General features: G+C 44.2%; 1 protein-coding gene across 13 annotated transcripts in view; it reads right to left on the minus strand.

Moving 5' to 3' along the window:
• Nucleotides 1–24,884, minus strand: part of LPP (LIM domain containing preferred translocation partner in lipoma) — a 321,092-nt gene that overhangs the window by 145,664 nt on the left and 150,544 nt on the right. For all 13 annotated transcript variants that reach the window (XM_085232828.1, XM_085232827.1, XM_085232817.1 and 10 more), the window contains one exon: nucleotides 19,310–19,432. In XM_085232828.1, coding sequence (XP_085088954.1) covers nucleotides 19,310–19,432 — 123 coding nt within the window. The remainder of the gene's footprint in view (nucleotides 1–19,309; nucleotides 19,433–24,884) is intronic.

The following is a 24,884-nucleotide window of genomic DNA, read 5'->3' on the forward strand; positions in this document are numbered from 1 at the left end:
ATTAGCACGAGCCCAGTAACAGTGATGGATTCACCAGGAGTGCAATGAATTCTCAGCTGCCCATCGCATATACACACACATCAACCATGCTGTTTTTTTAAAGCCCAAAGTGCAGCTCATGCAGCCTATTGAAAAAAAAAGTTTTCCCAACACTTAGTACTGGACATGTATAGAAGTGCCTTTGTTTCACAGATTTCTTTCTCTAGAAGAGTTAATTTCAGGTCCTTCTCATGACAAGAAGAAATGAGAAGTGCTGCATTTCAGCATCAGCAAGTAGTGGATAGGAGACAGTATGCCAAGACCCACACCCACAACAGGCATTAAGACCACCAGTAAGGTAAACTATTTTTCAGCTGTTAAAAAATCATCCCCCCTTTTCCTCAATTATGTGCTGTATTACCTCTGTGTCAAATCTATGTGTGAAGCTGATGGGACTGTGTGAAAGAAGCCCACAGGACTGGGCTCACCAAGCCAATCCAGCACTTTTTTTTTTTTTTTTTTTTTTTTAAACAGAGTAGAGGTACTCAAGTGCTTGGGAATGAAACAAGTGTTAGTGAGATCAGCTCTTTCAGAAGACAAAACTTTTTATGAAGTGGTAGAACCAGCAAACCCAGAACAGCCTCCATGCACCGTCGTGTGTCCCTGTAGTGAGCAATGATAGCAGATTTGTCTACAGAATAGAAATATTCAGGCTCATCTCTTGGGAAATCTCGCTAAGTACTTTCTCACTCCTCCATTAAGTGCAAGAGCTCCAACTCTCCCAAGAAATGTATTGCATGTTTCTAGAAAAATAATTGAATAGTTCCTTGAGGAGCCCTTTTAGATCAGATTAGAGGAGTATACTTTTCCTGAGAAAGGAGGAAATCCTATTTAAATGATGCAAAATTAGTATGAAAAGTTAAACTCCAGGCTGGAAAAATCTGTCTAGAGGTATATGACCACAGTACTGGGATTGATGCTCTTTAATACTCTACGAAAGATACTGACAGTGGAACAGGATACTACTCAGAAAGACCTAGATGGGCTAAAGCAGTGGGCCCAGGTCAGCATCATGAGGCTCAATAAATCCAAGTGCAAGGTCTAAAAGTACAAGCTAAGGAATGTAACAATAGAGCACATCACTACTGAGAAGCACTTGGGAAATCCGGTGGGTGGCAAGCTGGACATGAACCAGCAACGTGCCCTCACAGCCCAGAAAGCCATCCAGATCCTAGGCTGTATCAAAAGCAGCACAGGAAGTGGAGGGAAGGAGGTGATCCTGCCGCTCTGCTCTGCACTGGTGAGGCCTCACTGGAAATACTGCATCTAGATGTGGAGTCCTCAGTATAGGAGAGATGTGGACCTGTTAGAGCCCATCCAGAGGAGGGCCACAAAAGTGATCCAAGGGATGGAACACTTTCCTGCAAGGACGGACTTGAGAGAATTGGGGCAGTTCAGCCTGGAGATGAGATCTGAGAGCAGCCTCTCAGAACCTGAAGGACAGCTGTAGAAGGAAGGGGACAGACCCTTTAGCATGGTCTGTAGTGATAATACAAGGGAAAACGTTCCAAACTAGAAGAGGGGACACAATCTGGATATAAGAAGTGTTTTTACAATGAAGGTGGTGAGGCACTGGTACAGGTTGCCCAGAAAGGTGGATGCCTTGCCCATAGGGACATTCAAGATCAGGCTGGACAGGGCTCTGAGCATCTAATGGAGCTGTAGGTGTCTGTTTATTCCAGAGAGTTGGACCAGATGGTCTTTAAAAGTCTCTTCCAACTCAAAAAGTTATATTATTTTATGACCTTACCTGGTGTTCACAGGTGGGAGTAACCTCAGCAAAGATAATAGAGGACAAAACTCCTTGAATTGAAAGACAGATGGAAGAACCCACAGCTCTGGAACTGGTATGACTGTTGATATGAAAAAGAAGCCATCACCTTTACTAAAATTTAAAAGTCATCGTGACAGCTTGAGAGATTGTGACTTTTAGGTGACACACCAGCAAGCTCTATTGTTTACAGTATCCCCATGTGCAACCAGGGGGAGATCTGGAAATGCAGCATCCTGGGGTGCCTTTATCACTGCAGACATTTGGACATGCTTGTGAGTTTAATCAGTAGCAGAGATGAAATCAGGAAGAATGTGTGGTCATGTCTGTATATAACACACATTCCAAGGCAGAAGGCAAAGTGGACTGTTTTTTTCCCAAAGCAGAGCAATGCTACAGGTACAAATATATGCATTTGAAACTCTCTTCATGCAATGCTTTGTACCCCAAAGCTGCCCATAGTTATGCAGGATGTTGGTTGTCACATCCGTTATACCTGTAGGAATATCATCTTTTATAAAGAGGTAAACACTGATACAGAGAGGTCAGAGACTGATGGGTGGACTACCATCAGTGGAGGCTGAAGACGCAGGCAAGCACAAATAAAGAGGAATAAGCCCCATGGAGGCACTGTGCCAGGCCAGACTGCAAGAAGGATGGGCAGCAGCTCCACCCTTACATGTGTACATCCACTTAGCAGCATGCTTAAATCTCAAGTACGATTAATTTTCAGTAGAGTCAAAGGAATCTGTGTTTGGAAAGGAGCTTTTTTAGATCACAGTTTTTAGGAAGTCTGAAAATTACAGCACACAACACCACAGGTTTCTAAGAAAAAAGGAGGAATTGGCAATGATGTTGCTTGTTGCCATTAATTTCAGTGGAAACTACAGGTGTGCAACACTTCAGAGAAAGCCCTCAAACATCTCCACTGCCACAATAAACTGAAGCCCCAACCAGCAGCCTCCCTTTTCCCCTATACCTTGCTCCTTTTGCCAGTCAGGTGAGCCCTGGAGTGGTAACAGCACAGCAGCCCCATCCAGCTGCATGTGTCCCAGCCACATTAAAAAAAAGAATTAGGGGTTCATTAAAATTTACAGTATGCTTCTAACCTTTTTATAGTTAGATGCTTGTTCTCTTGGCCATAAGATTAGGTATGCTACACTGTTGTTTTTTTTTTGTTTGTTTTTTGTTTTTTTTTTTGTTATTGGCTTTTGTTGCCTGCCCCACATCTTATGTGATTTAGTGCTGTGGATCAACGCCAGGTAACAACTCAGGCTCCCGTGTCCTTCTTCCACAGCTGCAGAACAGCCAGTACTGCTGTTTCTCTCTTCTTTCAGGACACACAGCTTATCCAGGAGGGACTGCTTCAAGCTTCTCTGGAGATGATTTCCCAGCACAGCAGGATTCCTGGCCATCTGCAGCAGGTCCTAACTCTGGGCACCAGTTAAATCAATGACCAAGAAGGAAATACGAGGGAAGCTGTCTGTGAAAGAGTCACTAGGCCAAATACTTATTTCATTGCTTACGATGGTAAAGCTGAAGTTTTACAGTGCTGCTTCCTACAGCTCAAAGGCCTTGTCATCCACAGGCAACATCACAAGAATCATTTTCTTATTTTCATGATTAGCATGGCTCTTCCAGTGACCCACGAAGGTAAGCAGCACAACACGCACTTGCCAACTGTCTTTGCTCCACATACACTCTAAACCCTTTGAAAAACAAGTCTTCTGTCTGTAACTGAGCTCATTTCACTTGTTCAGGTTGGCTCAAAACAAATAAGAAGCTGAAGTAGTTTTGCTGTTTAGTTTCCTAAAGGGATATTATATCCTCAAGAAGCATTAAGACAGTGACCACATTGAACAGAGGAACCAGCAGCTACAGAGTCTTTGAAGTAGCTACAGTCTTTGAAACATCTGCTCTGCTTTTCCAAGTCCCTCAGATTGCAAAGGAAGCCAGAAAATGAAACCTTCAGTAATGGCTCCTTTCCAAGGCTTTACAAACACATCAGTGGCAGGGCACAGAATTATGCTTCAGGAGAGAGTAGAGCATCCACAGCCGTTTGCTGGGCACTGAGGCTGACAGTGGCTGCAGAGCAGCTGAAGACTCCTGGGGGAGAAGGGGACATGCTGCCCAGGGCTCTGGCTCTTCTGGGGAATGAGAGCTGATCTGCAGCCACCAAACCCACAGGTGATTTGGTGCAGCCTTACCTTTTGCCAGCAAGTCTTGCCACAAGCTTCCTTGCTAAACTGCAGAAAAGAGGTTGGAAGGGATCTCAAAGGGCGTGCAGCCCAGCCACTTCTTGCAGGGCCAACTCCAGACATGCTGCTCCTGAGATGCTGACACAACCTGACCTAAATCCCTTCTGAGGACCCTCTGTTTCTCAGTGCTGTCTTTTTGTAGGGTTACCTATCCCTCCTACAGTAGTTTAGCTCAAGCAGTTAATCTAACCTCCTCGGCTGGATTTTAAGGCCAAGTCTTCGCACTTTCCAAAGCAGACATTCAGAATCTTTTATTCTCCTCTCCCTTGCAGAGGAAAGTAGAACAGACCCCGAACAATTAGGAGATGAGAACACCCACAGGGATGAAGTTATTTACATAAACAGGATCACAATATGTGCGCGTTTATCTATTTACTACTTAAAAGAAAATACCGCAATCTCTACTCTAATTAAAACACCCAGTTTGCCCTGCTGCACAATTGCTAAGCAGATTTAAAATGGGGACTTCAGTAGCTATTTTATGGCTAATCAAATGAGTAAATATAATGATCTGCTCCAACTCCCATTCTGATTACAGTATAGCTATTTCACTCCCTAAATAAGATCCTTGCACCCAAAAAGAATAGTTTAACAAGCTTAAGAGCAGAATGTTAGGCTCAATTTCTCTGGAGGGTAATAGAGTGGGAGCGTCTATATAATTAGCTTTGTTGGGCTTCCTCCCTCACTATACAGTACTTTCTATACAGAGCTCTCATTGTCTCTACAGGTTCCCATGCACAATAATGCAGAGCACCTTAGATTCACACTGGCTTGTGCAGAGCATTATTGGAAGACAGAAAGCTTGAGAAGCATTAGTGCTTTCAGCCCAAAAGGGCTCAAGTTTTAATTTAGCTTCAGCAATAAAAGCACATGTGTTCATGCACATATTTTATTCATCTCCAGTGTATTGAACTCTTAAATGTTTCTGAAAGTTAGATTCTCCAGACTACAAACACACTGATCAAATCATAGTATAAATCACAAAAGTACATCCAACATTTTCTTCACAACGCAGAACTTGAAATTAAATTAACATCTTAGAATCTGTAAGACAAAACATTAACTAACTCATTTTGAAGAGTCTAATGCTGAATTCCCTTATAGAAAATAAAAGTATCTGATATACAGATTTTCCACTGCAGGAGGTACTTTTTACATAAGTTGGCAAAATTATGATGTTTTGTTCCTGCAGAAGATCTGAAAATGCTTTCTGAAGTCAGACAGCCAGGTGGGGTATGTGATTATTACCATCTCTGTTTTACAGATGGAAAATAATGCTAGAACAGTTGGAAATCTCACCGAAAATACAGGTGGCATGTCAGAGATCTGGAAGGAGAAGGAACACAATAGATTCCATTTGGTCCCAAAGTACTCTGCCTAAGACAGACATCTCCCAGTGAGCCATGCAGTCACCAGGTATCTTCCCTACCACTGCTATTTGGGAATATCACAATGACCACAACGCTACCTTCAGAAACCATCATGTAGAAATCTGGCAATGAGAAGCCAAAATCTAGTCAAATTACTTGATTTAGCTGTAGTGACTACAAACAAAACTGAAAGAACAAGATGTCAGGGAAGTTGCTCCAAAATGCATGTAAAGCAGCGGACTCAGGCTTCACTTGTTCAAAACAAAATCCACAGTTAATCCATTGTTTCAGACTAAGTTAACTGCAAATAACAAAAGGAATAATCTGGTCTGGGAGCCACCTCCACTGCTTCAGCATTTCCAGTCTCTAGTTTGTACTTAAACAGCTATTCCTGATCAAAACATATGATACAGCACTTAACTCTCCTACTTACTCTGAAACAGCCAAGTATACCAGGACTTTTTAGCCTTGGAAAGCAACAGCTAAATCTATGTGTACAAAGGAGGAAAGATTGTCATCTCTTTCAATTAGAACACGGAGCAGTGTAACACAACCCCAGTGGGCAGCAAATAGCACACAGAAGGAAGGGAGTTTGCCCAGCTCTATGGGACTCCTGTGCCTTGGGATGTGTTACATTCCAGCAGTTCACTTGAGTTCATAAAGCAGCTAGATGATCCGACAGAGGAAAAAACCCAACTGAGTATTGTAAGAGACCTCTTCTGATTAAGTCAAACTCTATGAAAAGCAGATTATCAGATAAAGGAGAAATATTGCTACAAGTTTGCCTTATTCTTGTCTTCTTCAGTACTGGGAAAAACACTGAGCTGATGTGATCATTCAACTGAGCCAGAATGGAGACTCTCAGGTTGTTAATTTCAGACCTACGTACACTGACACTTAACAAAAAGACACCAAAAACAAAAGGCTTAAATTCCACCTTTGAATTCAGGCAGGGCATGTTGCTAGAACCCAGACATAGGCCACTTCTACTCCTAACAACAAACAAACAAACAAGAACAACTAAAGAAAACCACAAACAGCAGTAGACCAATATTTTAATGATAGGAGCTGAGACAAAAGGTACTTATGTGACTGCACTTAGGATGGGCCTTTCGCAGTAAGTTCAGCTGCAGACTATAACGTCCCATAACATTGCAAAAGCACTTATCCAAGTCCAGGAAACAGACTACTGACCTGCCAAACCAAGCCAGTACCAAAGCTAGTTCTTCACAATAGCAGTCACTTCATACATTTAAAAAAAAGAAGTCTGACAGGAAAACGAAGTATCAGAAATTCCTCAAAGTATAAATTTCCCATAGAGTACATAACACAATAGAAAGCATAGCAAGACAGCAGAGCAGCAAGACCACAGGCCACAGCAAGCAAGGGGGCCACTCAGACACAACAGCAGTATGCACAAAAATAAGGAAAAAAAAACTACTTACCTTAGGAAAGCCTCTAAGATCCTCAAACAGGCACAGATCTCCAGACAAAATATTCTTGCTTCCACTGCCAACCCTTAAATGAGGCCTGGGAAGGGGTGCATCCTGCCTCCACCCCTTCCAATCACGCAGGTACACTGCATGCACCTGAGCTCCCCCTGGCTAGCCCTGCCTTCCCACCTGGTGCTCAATCACTGCTTCAAGCTGTGACTCAGAATTTCCCCTACAAAGAGAAAACTGTGGTCTCTTTTGCATGTGAGAAGTCCAATTAACAGAGGTTGAGTCAACAGCATGTGATGGAGCCAGCACTGGATGCAACTCCAAGGAAGATGGCAGTTCTAAGCACAAAGCTCCCTTATACCATCCTGCACTTCTCTGCAGGAATAATTCCCTGCTGCTGGGCATGATGTCCCACCTGGAAGGAAGTTTGAGCACCTCCCACAAGAAGATGGCCTTTGCATTCCCTGGAGCCATGAACATTCAGATCCACAGACGTACATTAGCAGTGAGGGACTGGTTTGGGTGTACAGGTATTTGAAAGTATGTTCTTAAGCTGTTCAAGCAGACAGAAGATTGAAAATGGAGAGCAGCAACCTTGGAATATTTCCAAGGCAAACAGATACCTGGTTTGCTATTGGCTGTGTCAGCTTAGCCACACAGAAAAGTCAACCAACAGCACTAATTTTCAAAGTTGTGCTCAACATAAGCCTTTGAGAGAGAGAATTTATCCCAGTCCACTCAATGACAGAAGAGTATAAAGAAGAAAACCTGAGCGGTCCAGATGCAAATACTACAGACCACAACAAGCAGTACAGCATTACCTATGCATCCTCCCTGCACCAGGTACAAGCACTCACTCACATACTCAGCAGACGGACAAAGACATGGGTTTATCCCTCTTTAACAGGAAGAGTGCAGCCCAGAGACACAAGATGGCTTAGCTGATGTGTGTGACGGATCTGGGACTATTGGGGACATGTCTACAATGCAGGTCAGAGGGAAACGCATCTCCTCCTCAAGGTCAGGGTGGGACTACACAAAAAGGAAATCCAGGTTAGGGACAGATGCTTCAGGCTATTTCTGTCCACCTCTTTCAGTATAGCCGTACTATCTTTGGTAAGCTTGGAGGCAATAATTAGAAAAGCTGATGCCAAACATCCCAGCCTGGCCTTTCTCAGGGACAAATCCCAAATTCCTACCCGTCAGAGGTCTGGATGCCCATCAGAAAGTCAGAACACAGCAAGAAACCCCCCTTCAGGGTTCAAGCTGCTGTTTTCCAACAGCAGACATTTTCAGTCTACAGCATTATCTCTTCCATCTTTCCCCACTGCTTGAAATTAAAATAAACATGGACCAGGGCCTAGGATTTTATCTGTCACATATTGCTATCATTAAACACACTTGAAATGAGTGGGTTTAGTTCAAATAAAACTGTCTCTTCCCTCTCCCTTCCTCAGCTCAACAAACATAAAATAGGAAACTGCACTCCAATACATTCAGAAGCAGTACACGTTACATCACGAGTAGATGATCCATCTGGCAGGCTGACACAGTAATAAGTTTACTTAATTGTCAGGTCGGGCGTATTACAGATCCAGTCTGTCAGTCCTTTTATTACAGCTTTGTACTGGGGAATTTAAACCTCCTTCTACTCTCTATATCTATCTGCGGCATGGGAAGTGAAGATGTGCACATAGCACAGACACGCATGCACACACATATAGGAAGTGGCATTCCGAATGAGGAGATTAAATTAAGTAAGGAAGTACTGAAGTGAAATGGCTCTTAGCAGCTATATGTGTTTCAGGCTGGAATAATAACCCAAAGAAAGCAATGAGATATTTACATTTAATTTACTTGAAACTGGACTGGGGAAAGCACTGATTATACGGGATAATCCAGCACTGGCTCAGAAGCGAGAGAGCCAGGGATCCTCAGATGTTCCCTTCATTTATACTTTCTAAGCCATCAGCCTGTTATTCTGTTTTTGGCTCCCTGCAGTTCCTCTCAAGCAGACAGTCTACTGAGATTGTCCATATGTCCTCAGGAGATATCGCTGAGTACACTCAGCATATGATCAAACTTATCAAATGCCTTTAAAAACATATACAACACAAAACAAATCTTTTTCCTCCTTTGCCTTTGTATCTTACTTCATCTCCTCTTCATTAACAAGCTCAACTCCAAAGTGACTATTTACAGGAAGACTTTCAAGTGTTCTAAAATACAATTTGTAGGAAAGATGCCAAATATAAATTGTATTCTCTAGACCTGCATGCATTTGTGATTTTACATGAGCACGCACACATATGTTCAATATAGAAACAGCAGGTGTTCTCTAAAGTTTTATTGCTGTTAGTTAGAAATGACCACATTACTCAACAGTGTTGAAGCCAAGTCTTGTCAAAGGCAAGGCTTGCCAAAAAGCTACAGTGCCTGATGACTTCAAGCATTCTGCAGCACTGCTTTGGGGTGCTGGTTCTTCTAGGCACCTCCAAAACCTGACTGTGGTCCACTCTTACCCTAAGGAAGCACTGAATGTTGTATCCTCCGTGCGATAGCTCTGCAGCTTTCTATGCTAAACAGAATGCTGTTGTGAGCACGGTAGCCATTCTGTCACTGTGGCCTCATAAAACACTGTGACCTTCATGGCCACCTTGTTCTGCAGCCAGGCCCCCTGTCTTGGACATTAGCCTCTGCTATGGACTCCAGTCAAAATGTTTCCAGAAAAAAAGATTAAAGGAGTTCAAGATGACATTTGTACTATCTTCCAGCTCAAAGAATCCCAGCTGAACTTATCACATTTTATGGCTACGGACAGTCTTAACTGTACGACTATCTCATGTAATACACAGTTGGTCTCTCTGACAGCCAGCACAGTAATTGACCCCTACATCTTCTTTTCACCTCTTGATAACCGTGACTTGAAAGGATGCACGTACATCCTGGTTTTCTGCCAGATGGAAACTGAGCTGTTCCTCCCACCTTTCTTGAATCCTCCCTGGATCACTAGTTATGGTTTTGGAACAGGGAATCAAAGCTGTCTGAGCCTTCAGGAAGACGGGAGTGACGGCTGACAGGCAAGGTGGCAACTCTTCATGGCTTGGAGCTTCTTGGGATAGCAACAAGCTCTCATTGACCTCTTACACATCACTCCGAAGGGGACAACACATGCAGCCTGTCATCAATCTGAAGATAAACACCAGTGCTATTTATGACAGAACAGCAGGATGCTGACCTGGGCTGTGATAACAGCCACAAGACTACCACAACAATCCTATCTGCCTTTACAAGCATAATGCCATAAAAACTGCACAACTGCCCTTGCTCTTGCTCTCCTTACTCACATGCAACTACTGTTTTCTAAACAAGAATTCATTGTAAGACTTTAACTGCTTTCTTTGAGTAGAGAGCAATCAGTCTCAGACTGAAAACATCAGCAAAAATATTTATAATAACAGCATCAAAATCTCATTTTTTCTGGTCAGTTTTTAGTAGTTTTGTTGTTGTTGTTTGTTTTTTCTTGTTTTTTTTTTTTTTTTTTTGCTCTTAAATCTCCAGAAGAAGACAATAATAATCATTGGGCCAATGTGTTACTGATTTCCTATCAAAACGGCAGTGAGAGTGCTTGCTGTCAGCTGTGAAGCAGCATGTTAGGCTTATCTTGCTGCAATATATTTTTCCATTTCATCCTTTCATATTCTCATAGAAGTCTCCTATTCACTATTGAAACACCATATGGTGATAATATATGCTAACACAGGCAAAGTGACACTGTCCAGAAGCCTGCTATTGAGCAAAAGTTGACAACATAAGGCTGAGAAAACTGTAAGTGCTTCCAAGCCACAGTATGTACGTCATCTAATTGCATTTTACTGTGATGCAAAGAAGTCTGACTCAAGGAAGGAACTTCCTTACAATGAAACTGTAACAGCCTGGAGTAATTTACAGTTATTTGAAGAGCTATAGAAGAGTCTACCGATTCATAACTTTCAGATATAGGCTGGGCTTGGGTTGTTTGTATTTTATTTTTTTTTAGGCTAGGCAGCTTTAATATACAGGGAGAGACCATGCATCTCAGCACCACAGTCATCTCTCAAAAGGTTCCCGACAGGAAGACACTAGGCAATCAATAAGAGAAAATACAGACACAGCCCCTTAAACTGTCCACAGGTACATTTGCCTCTTCCTCTCATGGTTAACGGTTTAGAACCAGAAATACCTTGCAACAATCCTGAGAGCATTTCAGGCAACAAACGTACTATGTTTGTTTATGCACTGGTAGCATAGGGTCTAAAGTAGAATCTGCATGGCCAACTCTCTCTTTTCTGTAGGGTGCAACCCTACAAATACATCAGCAGGGTCTCTGCCAACCCTTCAGTGGTCTCTGGCTAGAGACGGAAACCAAGGCAATGCTGTCCCTGCTTTGTGCAATGCCTACACTGCAGCCATCCCCCCAGAAACACTGTGACGGGCTGCAGCAGGCACCCAGCAAAGCCCCGGGGGGAGCAGAGTCCCAAGAGACGCATTGCTATGCAGGTGCTTCTTGGAGCTGCTGTGCTGTTCGCTTGGCTCTGAGCTATTTCCTTTCCCTAACGGGGAGGGAAACACAGCTGGTTCCTAGTGTGCGCAGAAGAGAAATAGTCAACACAAAAGGAACAGAAACCATCAAGAGCAGAGCAAAGGAAGCCTCATTTCCTATGGACTTGTGCTTTGCATCTTGAGCAGGCTCTGATCCTTCCTGTACTCCTTCCTCACCTCTCCTGACTGCCCCTCCTGCTTCCCTTCTACTAGAATTAGCCTAGGCACTTATCTGTGTGCATCGGCCAAACAATCTGCCTTTGGAGATCCTGGTTACAGCACAGCCTGGAAGAGCAAAAGTTCAGATTGTGACAAGGGCCTGGAGCTCACTGTGCCTGCATGGGACCAGCCCAGGGGCCATGGGGAGGACACCAAGTTCAATCCATAAGCCACTAGGAGTCAATGAGCCAATGAGCAGACACTGATGGGTGCTGGGTGGGAAGAATTAATCAATTGTGCTTCCATTTCCTAATCGTAGAATCACAATTGTTAAGGTTGGAAAAGACCACTAAGATCATCTAGTCCAACCAGCAGCCTATCCTGACCATGCCCACTGACCACGTCCCTCCACCACTCTTTCTGGACCTGTAGCTTCACTTATCCCATCAACATTTGAGAACTGGTTAGCTGTTTTCCCCACCTGTGTAAGGCTGGAAGAAATTGAACTAAGTCAAACTCAGTTCTGTGGCACTATTTAGTGATTCCTCTACATGCGTGGCATCCACTCTTCTGCATTGCAAGGAAATAGCTGGTACATATCAGTTGGATACTAGGAAAAATATCTTTTTAGAAAGAGTGGTGGAGCAGTGGCACAGGCTGCCCAGGGAAGTAATGGAGTCACCATTCCTGGAGGTGTTCTAGAACTGTGGGGATGTGGCACTGAGAGACATAGTGACACGGTGGGGATGCGTTTACTATGGGAGTGGATGATCTTGGTGGTCTTTTCCAACCTCAATGACTCTGTGATTCTATTAAGCCATCTGCATGTGCTACAAGAAGAGGATGAGTGGCGGGGTGCCTGTAGTCTGTCCTCAGCTCCTCCAATGATCCATCCACAAAGCAAGGTATTTCATCTACCTCAACCATGAAAGAGCAACACCACTTTTGTATTTCACTGGGCTGTTGTGGTGGTGAATCTGATACCACTGAAGAACTCAGATGCATCGACCAGCCAGCAGCCCACATTCCAGCACCACTCTGCGCCCCAGGGGTGGTAACGCTTTGTTGGGCGTGTGGACAGCTTGTGAAGTGTGCTGGATCCCTTTGAGATGAGAGCCAAATGCACCAAGTGCCAAAAACTGAGGATGGGGAAATGATGACAGGCTTCCTGAGCTGACAGTGCACTGCAGCCTGGTCCCATTGTGAGGAAAAAGACAGAAAACAGAATCTAACAATAGGTAAGGGCCTTGAACGGCTTTAGAAAGTAAAAGCCCAGCTCTCACCCACTCACAGCTAAACAATCATGAATGCAGAAGGAAAAAAAGACCAAATTATGAGGTACTATTTGCTTTTTTATCACTGTTCCCAAAGTAAATGTTTGCCTTTATCCACACACAAATTTGAGATGCCTGCACAGATTTTAATGTTCAATATATCCAATACCAGTCATCAGCTAAGGCTGGAGCCAAGCACGTAGGCAGAAAACCCAAACGGACAACAAAAAAAAATTGAAAAGGGGAAAGGGAAAAGAAAGATTTTTGTGAACTTGGTTACGCACCAGAAAAAAAGGAAAGCAGTAGTGGTTGTTATTTTCACTGATGATAGTGCTACAGAAAGAAATAATACCCTGTGAAGGTCACTCTTATCCTGTTCATCTGTGACAAGCTGATAATCTGGGATCTCAGAAAATTTTCTTTAAAAGTCTTCCCGGACATGCTCTTAGCAGAAGGATTATGGTCTAATACATACCAGCAGATGCAACCGATTCCAACATCTGCTAATCAGGGCAGCATCAGCCCACTGCACGCACCGCCTGAGCCGTGGAGCACAGGAAGGGTCCCCTCCTTGTGCCGATAGCCAAACCCAGCGTGCTGAGATCATCTGCTGGCTGTTCCTCTCTGCTCACACGCATGTGGACCAATGTCTGTGCCTTGTGTGCGCTCCTCTGACAGACGTGTCCTGCCAGCAATAGAGCTCCTGGAAAGCTGTCACCTTGGGACCGCCGCAGCCAATGCTGCTGCTCTGCCCTTGGGAATGGGAGCTGCGGGAAGAAGGAGGTTTCCTGAATGTGGAGGCTTTCCTTCTTGACTGCTGGTGGAACCCACGGAGCTGGCTCCAGACGGGATGCTTCCTTTCCTGCTTCTGTAGTCTGCGTGGATTTTACGCACGGTACAAAGCCACCAGTGAGAACACTCAGTTTCAGCCCACATAACACTGAAAAGGTCTTGGCAACTTTCTGAGTACCTGAAACAGCCAAATCCCACCAAGCCCCATAACTCAGGAACCACCAACTCTTTCTGTCACCCAAATGCTACAGGAGGAGACAATTAACTCAGAACCTGCCAAATTAATCTCCATCTGTTTGAACCCCTACATTTTCTTTCTTAAAAGAAAGAAAATCATAGAACCATTTGTGTTGGAAGGGACTCTTAAAGGCCATCTGGCCCAACTCCCTGCACTGAACAGGGACACCTACAGCTCCATCAGGTGCTCAGAGCCCTGTTCGGCCTGACCTTGGATGTCTGCAAGAATGAAGCACCATCACCTCCCTGGGCAACCTGCGCCAGTGCCTGACCACCCTCACTGTAAAAAACATCTTTCTTATGTCCCATCTAAATCTCCTCTCTTTTAGTTAGAAACCATTTCCTCTTGTCCTATCAAATTGTCCCCAACATCCAAAATAGTAGCAAACATTGTATGGACCATGCCTGCAAAATCCTTTTGGTGCGTAACAAACCAGGCTCTGTCAGTTAACAGAACAAGAAAATCAGACTCTGAGCTTGGACTCATGAATTTGAATGCGCTGTTTTGAAGAGAGTTGTTGCAGTCTGTCTTTTACAGAGCCCATATGCCAATCCAGCAGCCCACACCAAGAGAAACCATAGGGCTTTCTCCCTCTAATGCTGAGGAATACTCTGCTCCGTGCTGCGTGGGAAGCTTCATTCATGGCTGGAGATTCAGCTCCACACGAACAAAAATAAAAACCCAAAATCTTTAGCTGTGCATTCCTGGACCAGATAAAAATGAGGCATTAAGAATGCACATGGAAGAGTGCTCCTTAGGAGTGTTCAGTGCACAGCATTTTGCTTCGTTTTGTGGTTTCCAATCCTCTTCCATCACTCTGCAAGAAAATAAGCCCATTGCCTTTTCACTGTTTTTGCAATCCCCAACTGGTTGTCGAAAGGAGTGATGGAATAACATCCAGCGCTGTCAAACACTTAAATCCCTTTCAAACTCCAGTCATTAGATGACATTATTTCCCAGTATGTTTGGAACTTAATGAAAATGTATCACTGATTTTTAATTTTGTTTTATTTACTTTTTTATTATTCTGCAGCTCACACTGAGAACGAGTTTCTTTTCCTTCAAACTATTGCTTGCCTAGGCTGGCAGCGTGGGATAGTGGATGTGTCTAGTCTGGGGGGCAACGGTACAGAGGCAGGGGTACAGGCATGAATCCTCAGACACCTCACCTAACTCTGCCATCATTTCACCCATCTGTTAGGTAAGAAAAATATTTTATTTATCTTCTTTATTATTTGTCCAAAAACATCACCTAAAGCACTTCGACCCAGACCAAGGTTTCATTTTGCTAGATGCAATACACGGGGGCAGGAGGCAAATCACATGCAAGTAGTTGCCAAGCTCTTGGCAGAGGAGGTTTCAAGAGGAAGCAAAGCAGAAATGCTCCATCCATGGTCATTTTGCACAGTGGTGATAGCTGGGAGTAAAACGCATTTCCTGAGTCCCTCTGGATGCAGCTGCCTCTGAGAGCTGCACACACGTAGATTTGATTTTGATCATCAAAGCAATTTTTTTCTCTAGTCGAATACTCTGTAAATTCTGGTGACCTGCTATTTGCTTTATTTAAAAACAGGCCCATTACTGTTGGACCAGGTACATCTTATTGCCTGGCACACCTCTCACAAAGTCCTATTTTGCCAAGCAATCTGCAGGAAATTCAGGATAAAAACCAAGAGTTTCTAAGGTAGGTGTCTGATTCCAAACAAAGCAATCAGCATTCAATACATAATTCACAGCAGGGACAAAAAATCCTGAGCTTTCATATGCTGCTATTTCCAGTATTTCATTTTCACAGCCTCTGCTGGAAGCTTTCTCTCCAGAGTCACAAAGTTTTCTTGTTTTAAAAAAAAAAAAAAAAAACGCAAACATTTATTTTATGGGCTGAAATTTGGCAGTTTTTTTTCTTTTTGCTTAAGGCCTTGCTGCACTCATCTCCTAAGCTAGGGTTTGAACAGAACAGTTCAAAAACATCCCTCTAAGTTGGGGAAAATACCTTTCAACAGAGGAGATGGATGACCACAGCATCTACACAGCAGCCAGGCTGGGGTTCACCGGTTTAGGAACTGCCCCTACTCCCTTCCATGGAACTTATGCTCCTCCATGCCTTCCCTACACAACCTCCTTTTACTCTTACAAGTTGCAGTGGGTTCTCTGCCTCTAAACTTTCCAATGGGTTACTGCAATTTAAAGGTGTGATATGTAAACAGAAAATACATCACAGCCACACAAGAGGATCTCTGTACTTTATACATCACGCTAACAGTTCTGAATTTTACCAAACAGAAGGAAAATATTAATTAGATTTTGTCATAATGCAACTGCAGTTCTACCTACGTAAGGCTGATTCAGCCCCCTCCAATTCAACCACAACACCAGGAGACTGGTGATGAGCACACAGCCACATCTCAAGCTCAGGTGTTATTTGGTCCTTTCTAAAAATGAGTTCCAGCTGGACTTATGAAACACGGTGCCTCCCAACAGCTCCCATGACAGAAAGCATCCCCAGGCACTGCTGTGCTGCAGCCAAAGATAACAACTCAGCATTACAATTTTCTGCTGTTTTTTGATATGTACAATTTGGAAAGAAAAAAAGAAAAAAAAAAAAAAACAACAACACAGCAGCATTTTAATCAATTTTGGCTGCTGCAGCGACTTAGCCAAAGAAACTCTCAGTGATGGGCTGAGCCCAGGGCAGTGTCTTTGAGCCATGCCTGGGGTTGGCCGTAGCCCCCCGCAGTCTGAAAAGTAATTCGGACTTTCCAAACCTATGAGGAGGATACGAATCCCTCTGCTCCAGGGGCACCTCTCATTGCACTGTGTCTCACTGCAACCTGGAACATGTACTGAGGATCAGAAGAGCTTCTCTCTTTGAATTTATGCCAATGAAGGCGGGCAGTGTTGGGCAAGCCACTCAAATCCTGCTATCACTCCCACTCCAGCACAAGAGGACAATTTTATAGCCTAGTTTATGTTGCTTCAAAACTATTTCGAAGATCAAAGAAGAAGAAAAAAAGAAACCTAACAATAAAATTCCTCTTGTTCCGTAAGAGGAGCATCCCCAAGGGCAAGGTATACATATAAAATTATTATAATGCTTCAACTGTATAAGCACAACTAGAAACATCTCCGAAACAAGTTGTGACTCTTATCTTCCTCCATGCAGCCATTATCCTGATAAATTTGGGAAGGTCATTTGAGGTGTAATCCAATAAATGCGCTGATGTTCTGAGTAAGTACCTCACAATTTGCAGCCTAATCTATTATCCCACTATAAGACCATCAAATGACTCACCAGTTTTAATACTTAGTACAGATCAAACAAAGAAAAATATCAAAGCTTTACCTTCTAATTCCACCCTTCAAGGACTCGTCTGAGTAGTTTTTAATTACAGTAAATGACACATTCAACTCAGGCATTTTCTATTTGTAGCAGCCATAGTTGGGAGTTGCTGTAACTGTACTTTCCATGGGACGTTGCCACATTAACCAATAAATGCCAGAGAGTCTCATAAGCCAAACACATTGGTTGGCATTCTGGATGGACAGCATCATTCTGCCGTTCCTGGGTGGAGGACAGATCTCCAGATCCTCAAACAGAACCTCAAGCAAAAAGCCACAGGAACAAACATGTGCAACGGGCAGCACGTGTTGGTGGGCTTGGAAAGTCAGATCCAGTCCCAAAGTTGGGCTGTGCCTTCCGAGGTGCAGTAACTCGGAACAACAACGTGCTGCAGAACGTTGCGTTTGAACTCTGTGAATTTTTTTAATAGGATGGGTACAAAATAAAAGCGGGGAAACAATCTGTTCACACAATGCCAGATCCCAATGAAAAGAGTATCAGGAAGCAGTCAGCAGTACTGGCAGATCACAAAACTGCAGACGCTCAGAGAATTGGTTACACGAGCGGCATGTCTCTACTAAGGCGCTGTGGCTGACTGCAGGCATTGCCAAGGAAAATGGGTGAGTGCCAATCTCTTCCAGTTAACTCTCTCACAGGGTTTTGATGCTGTAAAGTATTTCCCAGTACCAGTGTGCATTTGTATCCGTGGTCCATACAAACAAAATGAGTGCAGATTATTCGACACGGTGCCTGAGCACAATCATTGTTAAGATTTGTCTCACTCATTGCAACAACAAAAAATACACTGGGAAGAGGACCAAGTGTATCTGGGTTGTGCTGTTGTTCCCTTTGACTGACTGACCCAAATCAGACTGTTTATATGGATATATCTGTTAGCTTATGCAGCAATCATGCAGATGCAGCTGGAATGAAGGAAGAGTTTATTGGGCAGTCCCTGCAGAAGGCTGCAACAAGAGCCCCTGCCTGCAGACACCTGGGATGGGCTTGTGCCAACCTTATTCAACACCACTTTTGCTAAGTTCACATATTTAAACATGACCTTAAACCTAAATAAACTCTGGTCACTGCTTTAGTTCTGTTCAAAAGTATCATTTCTGCATTACTCAAAACAAATGCAACAGTGAAAAGAATCTTAAGAGCGACAAAGTAAAGGGATGGCCTGTATGGATAGTGGGTGGGCATTGGGTCACTTGACTCTCTCTTTGAATAGAATCAAAAGGTTTTAGTCAGCACTGACACCAGTAAGGCACACATAGCTGCACAGATGCCAACAGACACACGTACATATAAGAAATGAGACAAGTTATGGGAACAGGACATGAAAGAGCTGTGTAGATGGGCATAAACATGTCTGAGGTGATTATCAAGATCACATGCTCTTCTTTAAGTGCCACCAGGGTTTCACCACTTTCTCTGGTAAAGATACATCTTACCAGAACATAAGTAGTTCCACGCAGGTGCTAACTGTATTAGTGGCAAAAATTAGGCGACTCCTGCAGTCCTCACATAGGCACAGTGGATTAAATGGGAATAGCAACCCACTTTGCTGGGCTACAGCACCCTGAGCTGTGTCATTGCCACTGATCACACCACAAAAACAAACCAACTTGAGACGCAGGTACCTGGATCATTTTGACAGTGTAACAGATAAAACTTAACAGAATGGGAAAGAAATGTGTAAAAGGTGTAAAAGTATCTGTGAACTGAGCAGATTTTAATTCACAAGTTATTGTTGACAGAAAGTTGGGGCAAAGGAAATGTCTTTTTCTTTGTAAACTTTTTGCTAACCATCTCCAAGGCCAACGTAACAATTGGGATCAGAAGCCCCTTGTTATGAGGTACTGCAGCTTCTGAGCTGGCGCCCCTTTGGAGCGGCTGTACCCTCCTTCCCATTGACAGTCACATCTGGATGCTATCAGGACACACTGGCATGCCTGCTCGCACCAGATACCAGGCGGTTAGCAAACTGACTCCAGCAGTTGGTTCTGGCCACTTTCCCACTCTGGGCAAAACATGCCACCAACCTGTTGGATCCGTGGTTTGTAGGGAGAGCTGCTTTCTAGATCGGCCAGGATGCTGGTCAGGGAGTCGATCTCTGCATCCAGGCTGGAGCGCCTCTCCTCAAGTGTCTTGCCACCAGGATTCACCTTAAAGAAGAAAGAAGAAGCGTTCCAGTTACTCAGACCATGGCCTGGAACATGGTTTCTTAGTGTCCTCAAAGGGAGCTGCCACCATGCCCCAGCAATAACTCTCAGGTTGCAGGGATTCAACAGAAATGTTGAAATGCTACAGCTCTCTCCCAGAATCAGGGATGAGCAGAGAGGCTTCATCTCACAAAGATTTAGGCTGCTTTGAGGCTTTTCTTCATGCATTTCCCACAATGGTCCCATTGTGTTGTCTTGGACGATTATGCAACACGGTAAGCAGTGTGATGCTGAGGTGAGCACAAAGGCAGTGGAGCTGCAAGCTGAGACCAGCACCCGGCCACCTGCACACCTATTATTATTTTGAATCAATCCATGGTAGCTCTACCTGTCTGATTCAACACTTCTTTACAATTTCCATCAATCCCTTGAGGAGTGAAAAAGTTCAATTTATTTCTAGCAAACTCAAAGTGAAGGGCATGATTTGAAATAAGGAGTCACAAAGCAATATAATGAAGGTCCTTGGGAAAAGGGTCATTATTCAGGGAAGTCCATGACCAGAGCGGACATCAACCTATATCCAGGACCCTTTTCAATCGAGTTCACCTTGCTTTCTCTCTGCATTTAAATTGGCCTCTCCCCATTTGCATCAGTATGGTCAGTACATTCACATGAGTGGGAAGAGACATGAATTTTCACCACCATCACCCACCTCTGGAAGCAAAGAACAAAAAGCTCATGGCTCAGTGACAGGAGATGAAGCAGTCCCTATGGACCAGTAATGTTCAAGGACCAGTAATGTTCAAGGAAGCCAGCAAAGGATCCCCATCAAGTGTGATGCCAGGAGCTTACCCACCTAGCTACACATAGGGCAGGCACAGAAGCAGAAGTTCTTGAGTCAAGTGAAATAATACACATTTAAAGTCTTCTCTGAACCTGAGTCATACAGTCAATATTTGTCTTCTGTCCTTTCCCATCTGAGTTATCTGTGAACTTCCCAGGCAGAGGCTCTCCATGTACATGCAGCTACAGAGCTCAGTGCAGCTTAACTATTACCGTAATAAAAATACAAAAGAATTATATAACATCTCACCTAATTTCAGCTGTAATGCCGGTACAGACCATACCAACACTTCCCCACAGACAATCTAGCTCTGTTTGCCTTCATTCTCACCGAGTTACTTCAATTTTCCAAGCCAAAAATTTTTCTTTCCCTTTGGCTCACTGTCTGCTCCAGATAGGTTTTATTTGAATTTCATTTAAGGAGCACTAGATCATTACCTGTTTTACAGAACTCTCCAGTCATCAATCCGACACGTAAGCAGCAACCTGGTCAGAGAGACAGCCTATGCAAAGCAGGGAGGCTCTCAGCTGCCAAGCTTATACGTGCTAAGGCATTCATTAGTTCCTAATGATTATTAAATCTTATTGGATTACAATAAATTTGGCTTGACTGACATGAAAATGAAATCTCCAATGCGCTTTATGCAAGAACACATAATTTAAAAGGCTCAAAGTCAGGTTAGAAACTACTTACAAACTCAATTTTTCTTACTTCTTTTTATTATGGAACCAATCAAAGTTTTTCCATCCAAACTATTGTTCAAAAAATAATTACTTTAGGCAGGAATTGTCCCAGATCATTACTCAAGGCTAGCTGTAGGTATCTGCATTTTTAAACCTGAAAAAGTCTCATTTCCTTTCCATTACTAGCACACTTCATGGCTCTGGCTTGGTTTTCCTCCATCCTCCAATTGCTGGCCTACAACAACTGCAGGGCAGCCACAGGTTTCCTAGACTCAAAACACAAGATTGCTCCACTCCAGAGAATTTTTAAGCTAAAAGCCAGTCTGGAAGGAGGGGAGATGTGAAGGGCACCCAAAGCCCCAGCATCTGCAGAGATAAATCATGGAGCAAGTCAATGGCAGAACCAGGAGTACAAGTGGGGCCCAGGAAGGGGCTGCTTGGTGCCTGGCTGTGGGACGGCACTGACCCTGGAGAGGAGACATGGCAGCAGATTAGAAGATCAGCCGATTTTATTTCTGCTTCTTAGCATTTCTGTGCCATATTATTCCCAGGTTCTCATCCCCCAGAACGATTATGCAATAACTGACGAGCAAAGACCGCAGAGCAAGTTGCGAGGTTGTAAAAGTTAAATGTCCTTAGGAAACCTAGAAAAATAAAATAATAAAAAAAAAAAGAAACACGAACACGGAAATATTGCCATTGATTTGGGGCTCTGCAATAGATTTATTTATTCAATTAAAATATAATAAATATAGATGAAGAGCTCAATTCTCCAAATGCTGAAGCAGAATGCAGCGCGACAGTGCCAACGAATAATGTGAGGGCCGATGGGGATGGGACTGGACCTCGAGTACCTCTGTGAAACAGCAGTGCTCGCGCAGACAGGCTTCTCCTTGTTCCCCATTCCCCATCTCCACAAATCTTGCATTTTTCTCCTCACCACGCTCCAGTTTCCATCAAGGGATTTATTGCACGTGGGAACAGGAGGAAAATTTGCAACAGCAAAACTTTAGTAAGAGAGGGTTAACTTATTTCTGTTCTCATGCTCTTTGTCATGACGTCGCTATAAAAGTTTTATGATATTGCTCTGGAACAGATCCCCAGCGCCAGGTCCCACGGCACAACAGGTCGGCGCAGACAGGGCTGAGCTCCGAGGAACTGTGCCGGCTGAGCGAACGACTTCGCAAATCCGAGCGCTTGGAACCAGAAAGAACCGCTCCTGCTATTTCTGTCGGATTTACTGCATCGCTGCAGTCACTTGTGCACGCTCCCTTTCAGCCAGCAGTATATGGAAAAACGGCTTTAAAAAGGGAAAAGGATGCTATCTTTGGCCCGGCCAATGTGAGTTCGACAGAAAGCAAACATAAACCAACCCAATCCAACAAATTACTCACGCCAGAGACTATCCACTCACGTGCATTTCTGCAGCGCCTACACTCCCACCCCCTGGCTCAGTCTCTGCTGCGAGGCAGAAGAGAGAAAAACAGCACTGCCTGCCTTGTTGGCCGCCCCTGAACTCCCGGTGTGCGGCTCCAAGCAGCTGTGAGGGTAATCCACTCCTGCGCCCTGTCAACCCACACTGTTCCAATGAAAACTGGCTTTCATTTCCCTAATCCTACCTCCCAGCACCAGGCAGTGGCACAGGTCCCCTCGCCTCCCCAAGGGAAGCTCTGTGCAGAGCACTCAGTGCAGAGGGCACACAGGGCCTCGAAGTTGAGCTTACTGTGCTCAAAAAGGCCATAGGACTACTTGTCGAGCTGGAAGATATGAAAAAACACAATGATTTCCCCCGGGGCACCTTTTCCTACAACCAGATCACCTGCTCTTATTACTGTTTGCAAGTTACAGCAGGGATGCAAGGACATTGCTGTTCGTCCACGTCAGCTCCTTGCAATAGGGATAGGGAGAAGAATCTGGCTCCCAGATGTCCCTCCAAGCTCCTACCCCTAACTCCTCTCCCTACCCAGACCTAACCTCTCTGTTGTATTCTGTTTCCCTGTTTCTCCTCACCTTCTTTGCTGCCACGCAGTGCTGCAGCATGAGACAGTCATTATCTCTATGACAAGAGATGTGTGTGGGTTAGGGTTAGGTCAGGGTTAGGGCACCAGGGCTCACTACAGTGCTGTTTTCCACCATTGAGATCCACTTCCCTCCCACCCACTGGCTCGGCTCAAGGCTTGTCTAAAGCAGGCTGAGTTAAGCCCATTTCATTGGTGTTGGGAAAATGCAAGCTGCCCTTACTGGGAAGTGAGATGCCCTACAGGTATAGATGTATGTTTGGGTGATGCGATGGAGCCAAACTGTCTGAGAGACACCGTGGAATCTGGCACTGGCAAAACTTTGCTCCGCTTTCCCCTCTTTCCACCCCTGCAGCTGTCTGCCACTCTCTGCAGGCTGTAGGAATCGTCGCTGAAGAAAGAGAAAAGGAAAGGGCTCTCCATACAAGGAGCCAGCAGCTCTTCTGGCCCCAGGCAGTGGGCTTAGACAGAGCTGCAGTCAGGGAAAGGAGGATGGGGCTCCTATTTTCTATTTTAGCCGAGGGCAAGTGGGAGAAAGGAGATGAAAGATGTTTGGTTTCAATGGCAAACTGTACCTACAGGAAGAGGCTGTGAGAAATTTTAACCTGGAAGAATAGAAGTGATTCAGTCTTGACACACTTCAGACTGCTATTTGTATGTTGTTTTCTTTTACCCTCTCTTTGCACTTTCTCCAACAATACCACTGCCAGAGGCAAGATCCTCTTCCAACACATGCTCTTGCTTCCCCATCCCATCCCATCCCATCCCATCCCATTTTCCCAGCCTTCCTTCCAAGGTCACAACAGCCATGTAAGGCACAAAAAGCCTTACATTTTGCAGTGGCAAAAAGATGCATCCTCAAGGGTATCCATCACGAAAATGAGGCACCCAGACCATGAGCTGCTGTGTCTATTCTCTCCTCAGCCTAAAGACAAATGCAAACATTTTGTTTCAAATTCCCTAATTTAAATGAAAGCAGTTGGAAGAGGCTGCCCTACCAAGCACGCACATGGTGACAAGAGCTGACTGCAGCATTCCGGGCCAGGAGGGTCTAAGATGTTTGACTGATACAAAATCACTGTTTCAGGCACCAAGGAGGGGCTGGAAAAGTAGTCGTGCCCTTTAAAAACAGACAGATTGAGTCTTTTGAAACAAATCCGAAATGATGGAAGATTTCAGCAGATGTGACCGCAGTGATTTCACCAGACGTGATTGTATCAAGGATCTAATAGAAAAGAACTTCCCTGCTGTTCCATCAGGCTGAAGCCAGGCCTGAAATATCCTTTTTAGTCTTTTGATGACATCAAGAATAAAAGCCAAAGGGAAGTTGGGTTTTGATTTATTTTTTTCCCTGCTCTTTCTTTTTTAAGGCATGGAGTGGTTTTACCTGATTTGTGTTTCTGGATGCTAGCCGCACCAAAGGAAAACACTTCAAAAGTTTGAAGTGGGCTGTTCAAAGGCATCGCTCGGTGTCTCTCTGACACAAATGTCATTTAACTGAGCAATGTTCCTACAGTTCTGCCACTTTTGAAGATCCGCCTATAAATCGAGCTGCCTGCAACGGGGCTTAAATGAGGGGGTGTGGGAGCCACGCACTGTGCAGCAGGAGCCCACCTTGCTGCTCCAGCAGAGTTCAGCCAACGTGCCAAGTTTCCAACATTCGCTCCTGGAGGTGTTTAAGAAAAGGGCAGATGTGGCACTAAGAGATATGGTTAGAGAGCATGGTGGGGATGGGTTGACAGTTGGACTAGATCATCTTAGCCACCTTTTCCAACCTTAATGATTCTATCACCAGTAAACAGCTCTGGGTACCATCAGGATTAATTGATTTGTCTCTAAAGCAACATGGTGTTGCAAAGAACAGCAAGGCTTCCAGCTGGGGCAAATGAACAAGGAGAAAGGTTATTTGC

This window comes from Meleagris gallopavo, chromosome 11, assembly GCF_905368555.1.
Source record: "Meleagris gallopavo chromosome 11, MGAL_WU_HG_1.1, whole genome shotgun sequence".
In the NCBI taxonomy this organism is placed as follows: Eukaryota; Metazoa; Chordata; class Aves; order Galliformes; family Phasianidae; genus Meleagris; species Meleagris gallopavo.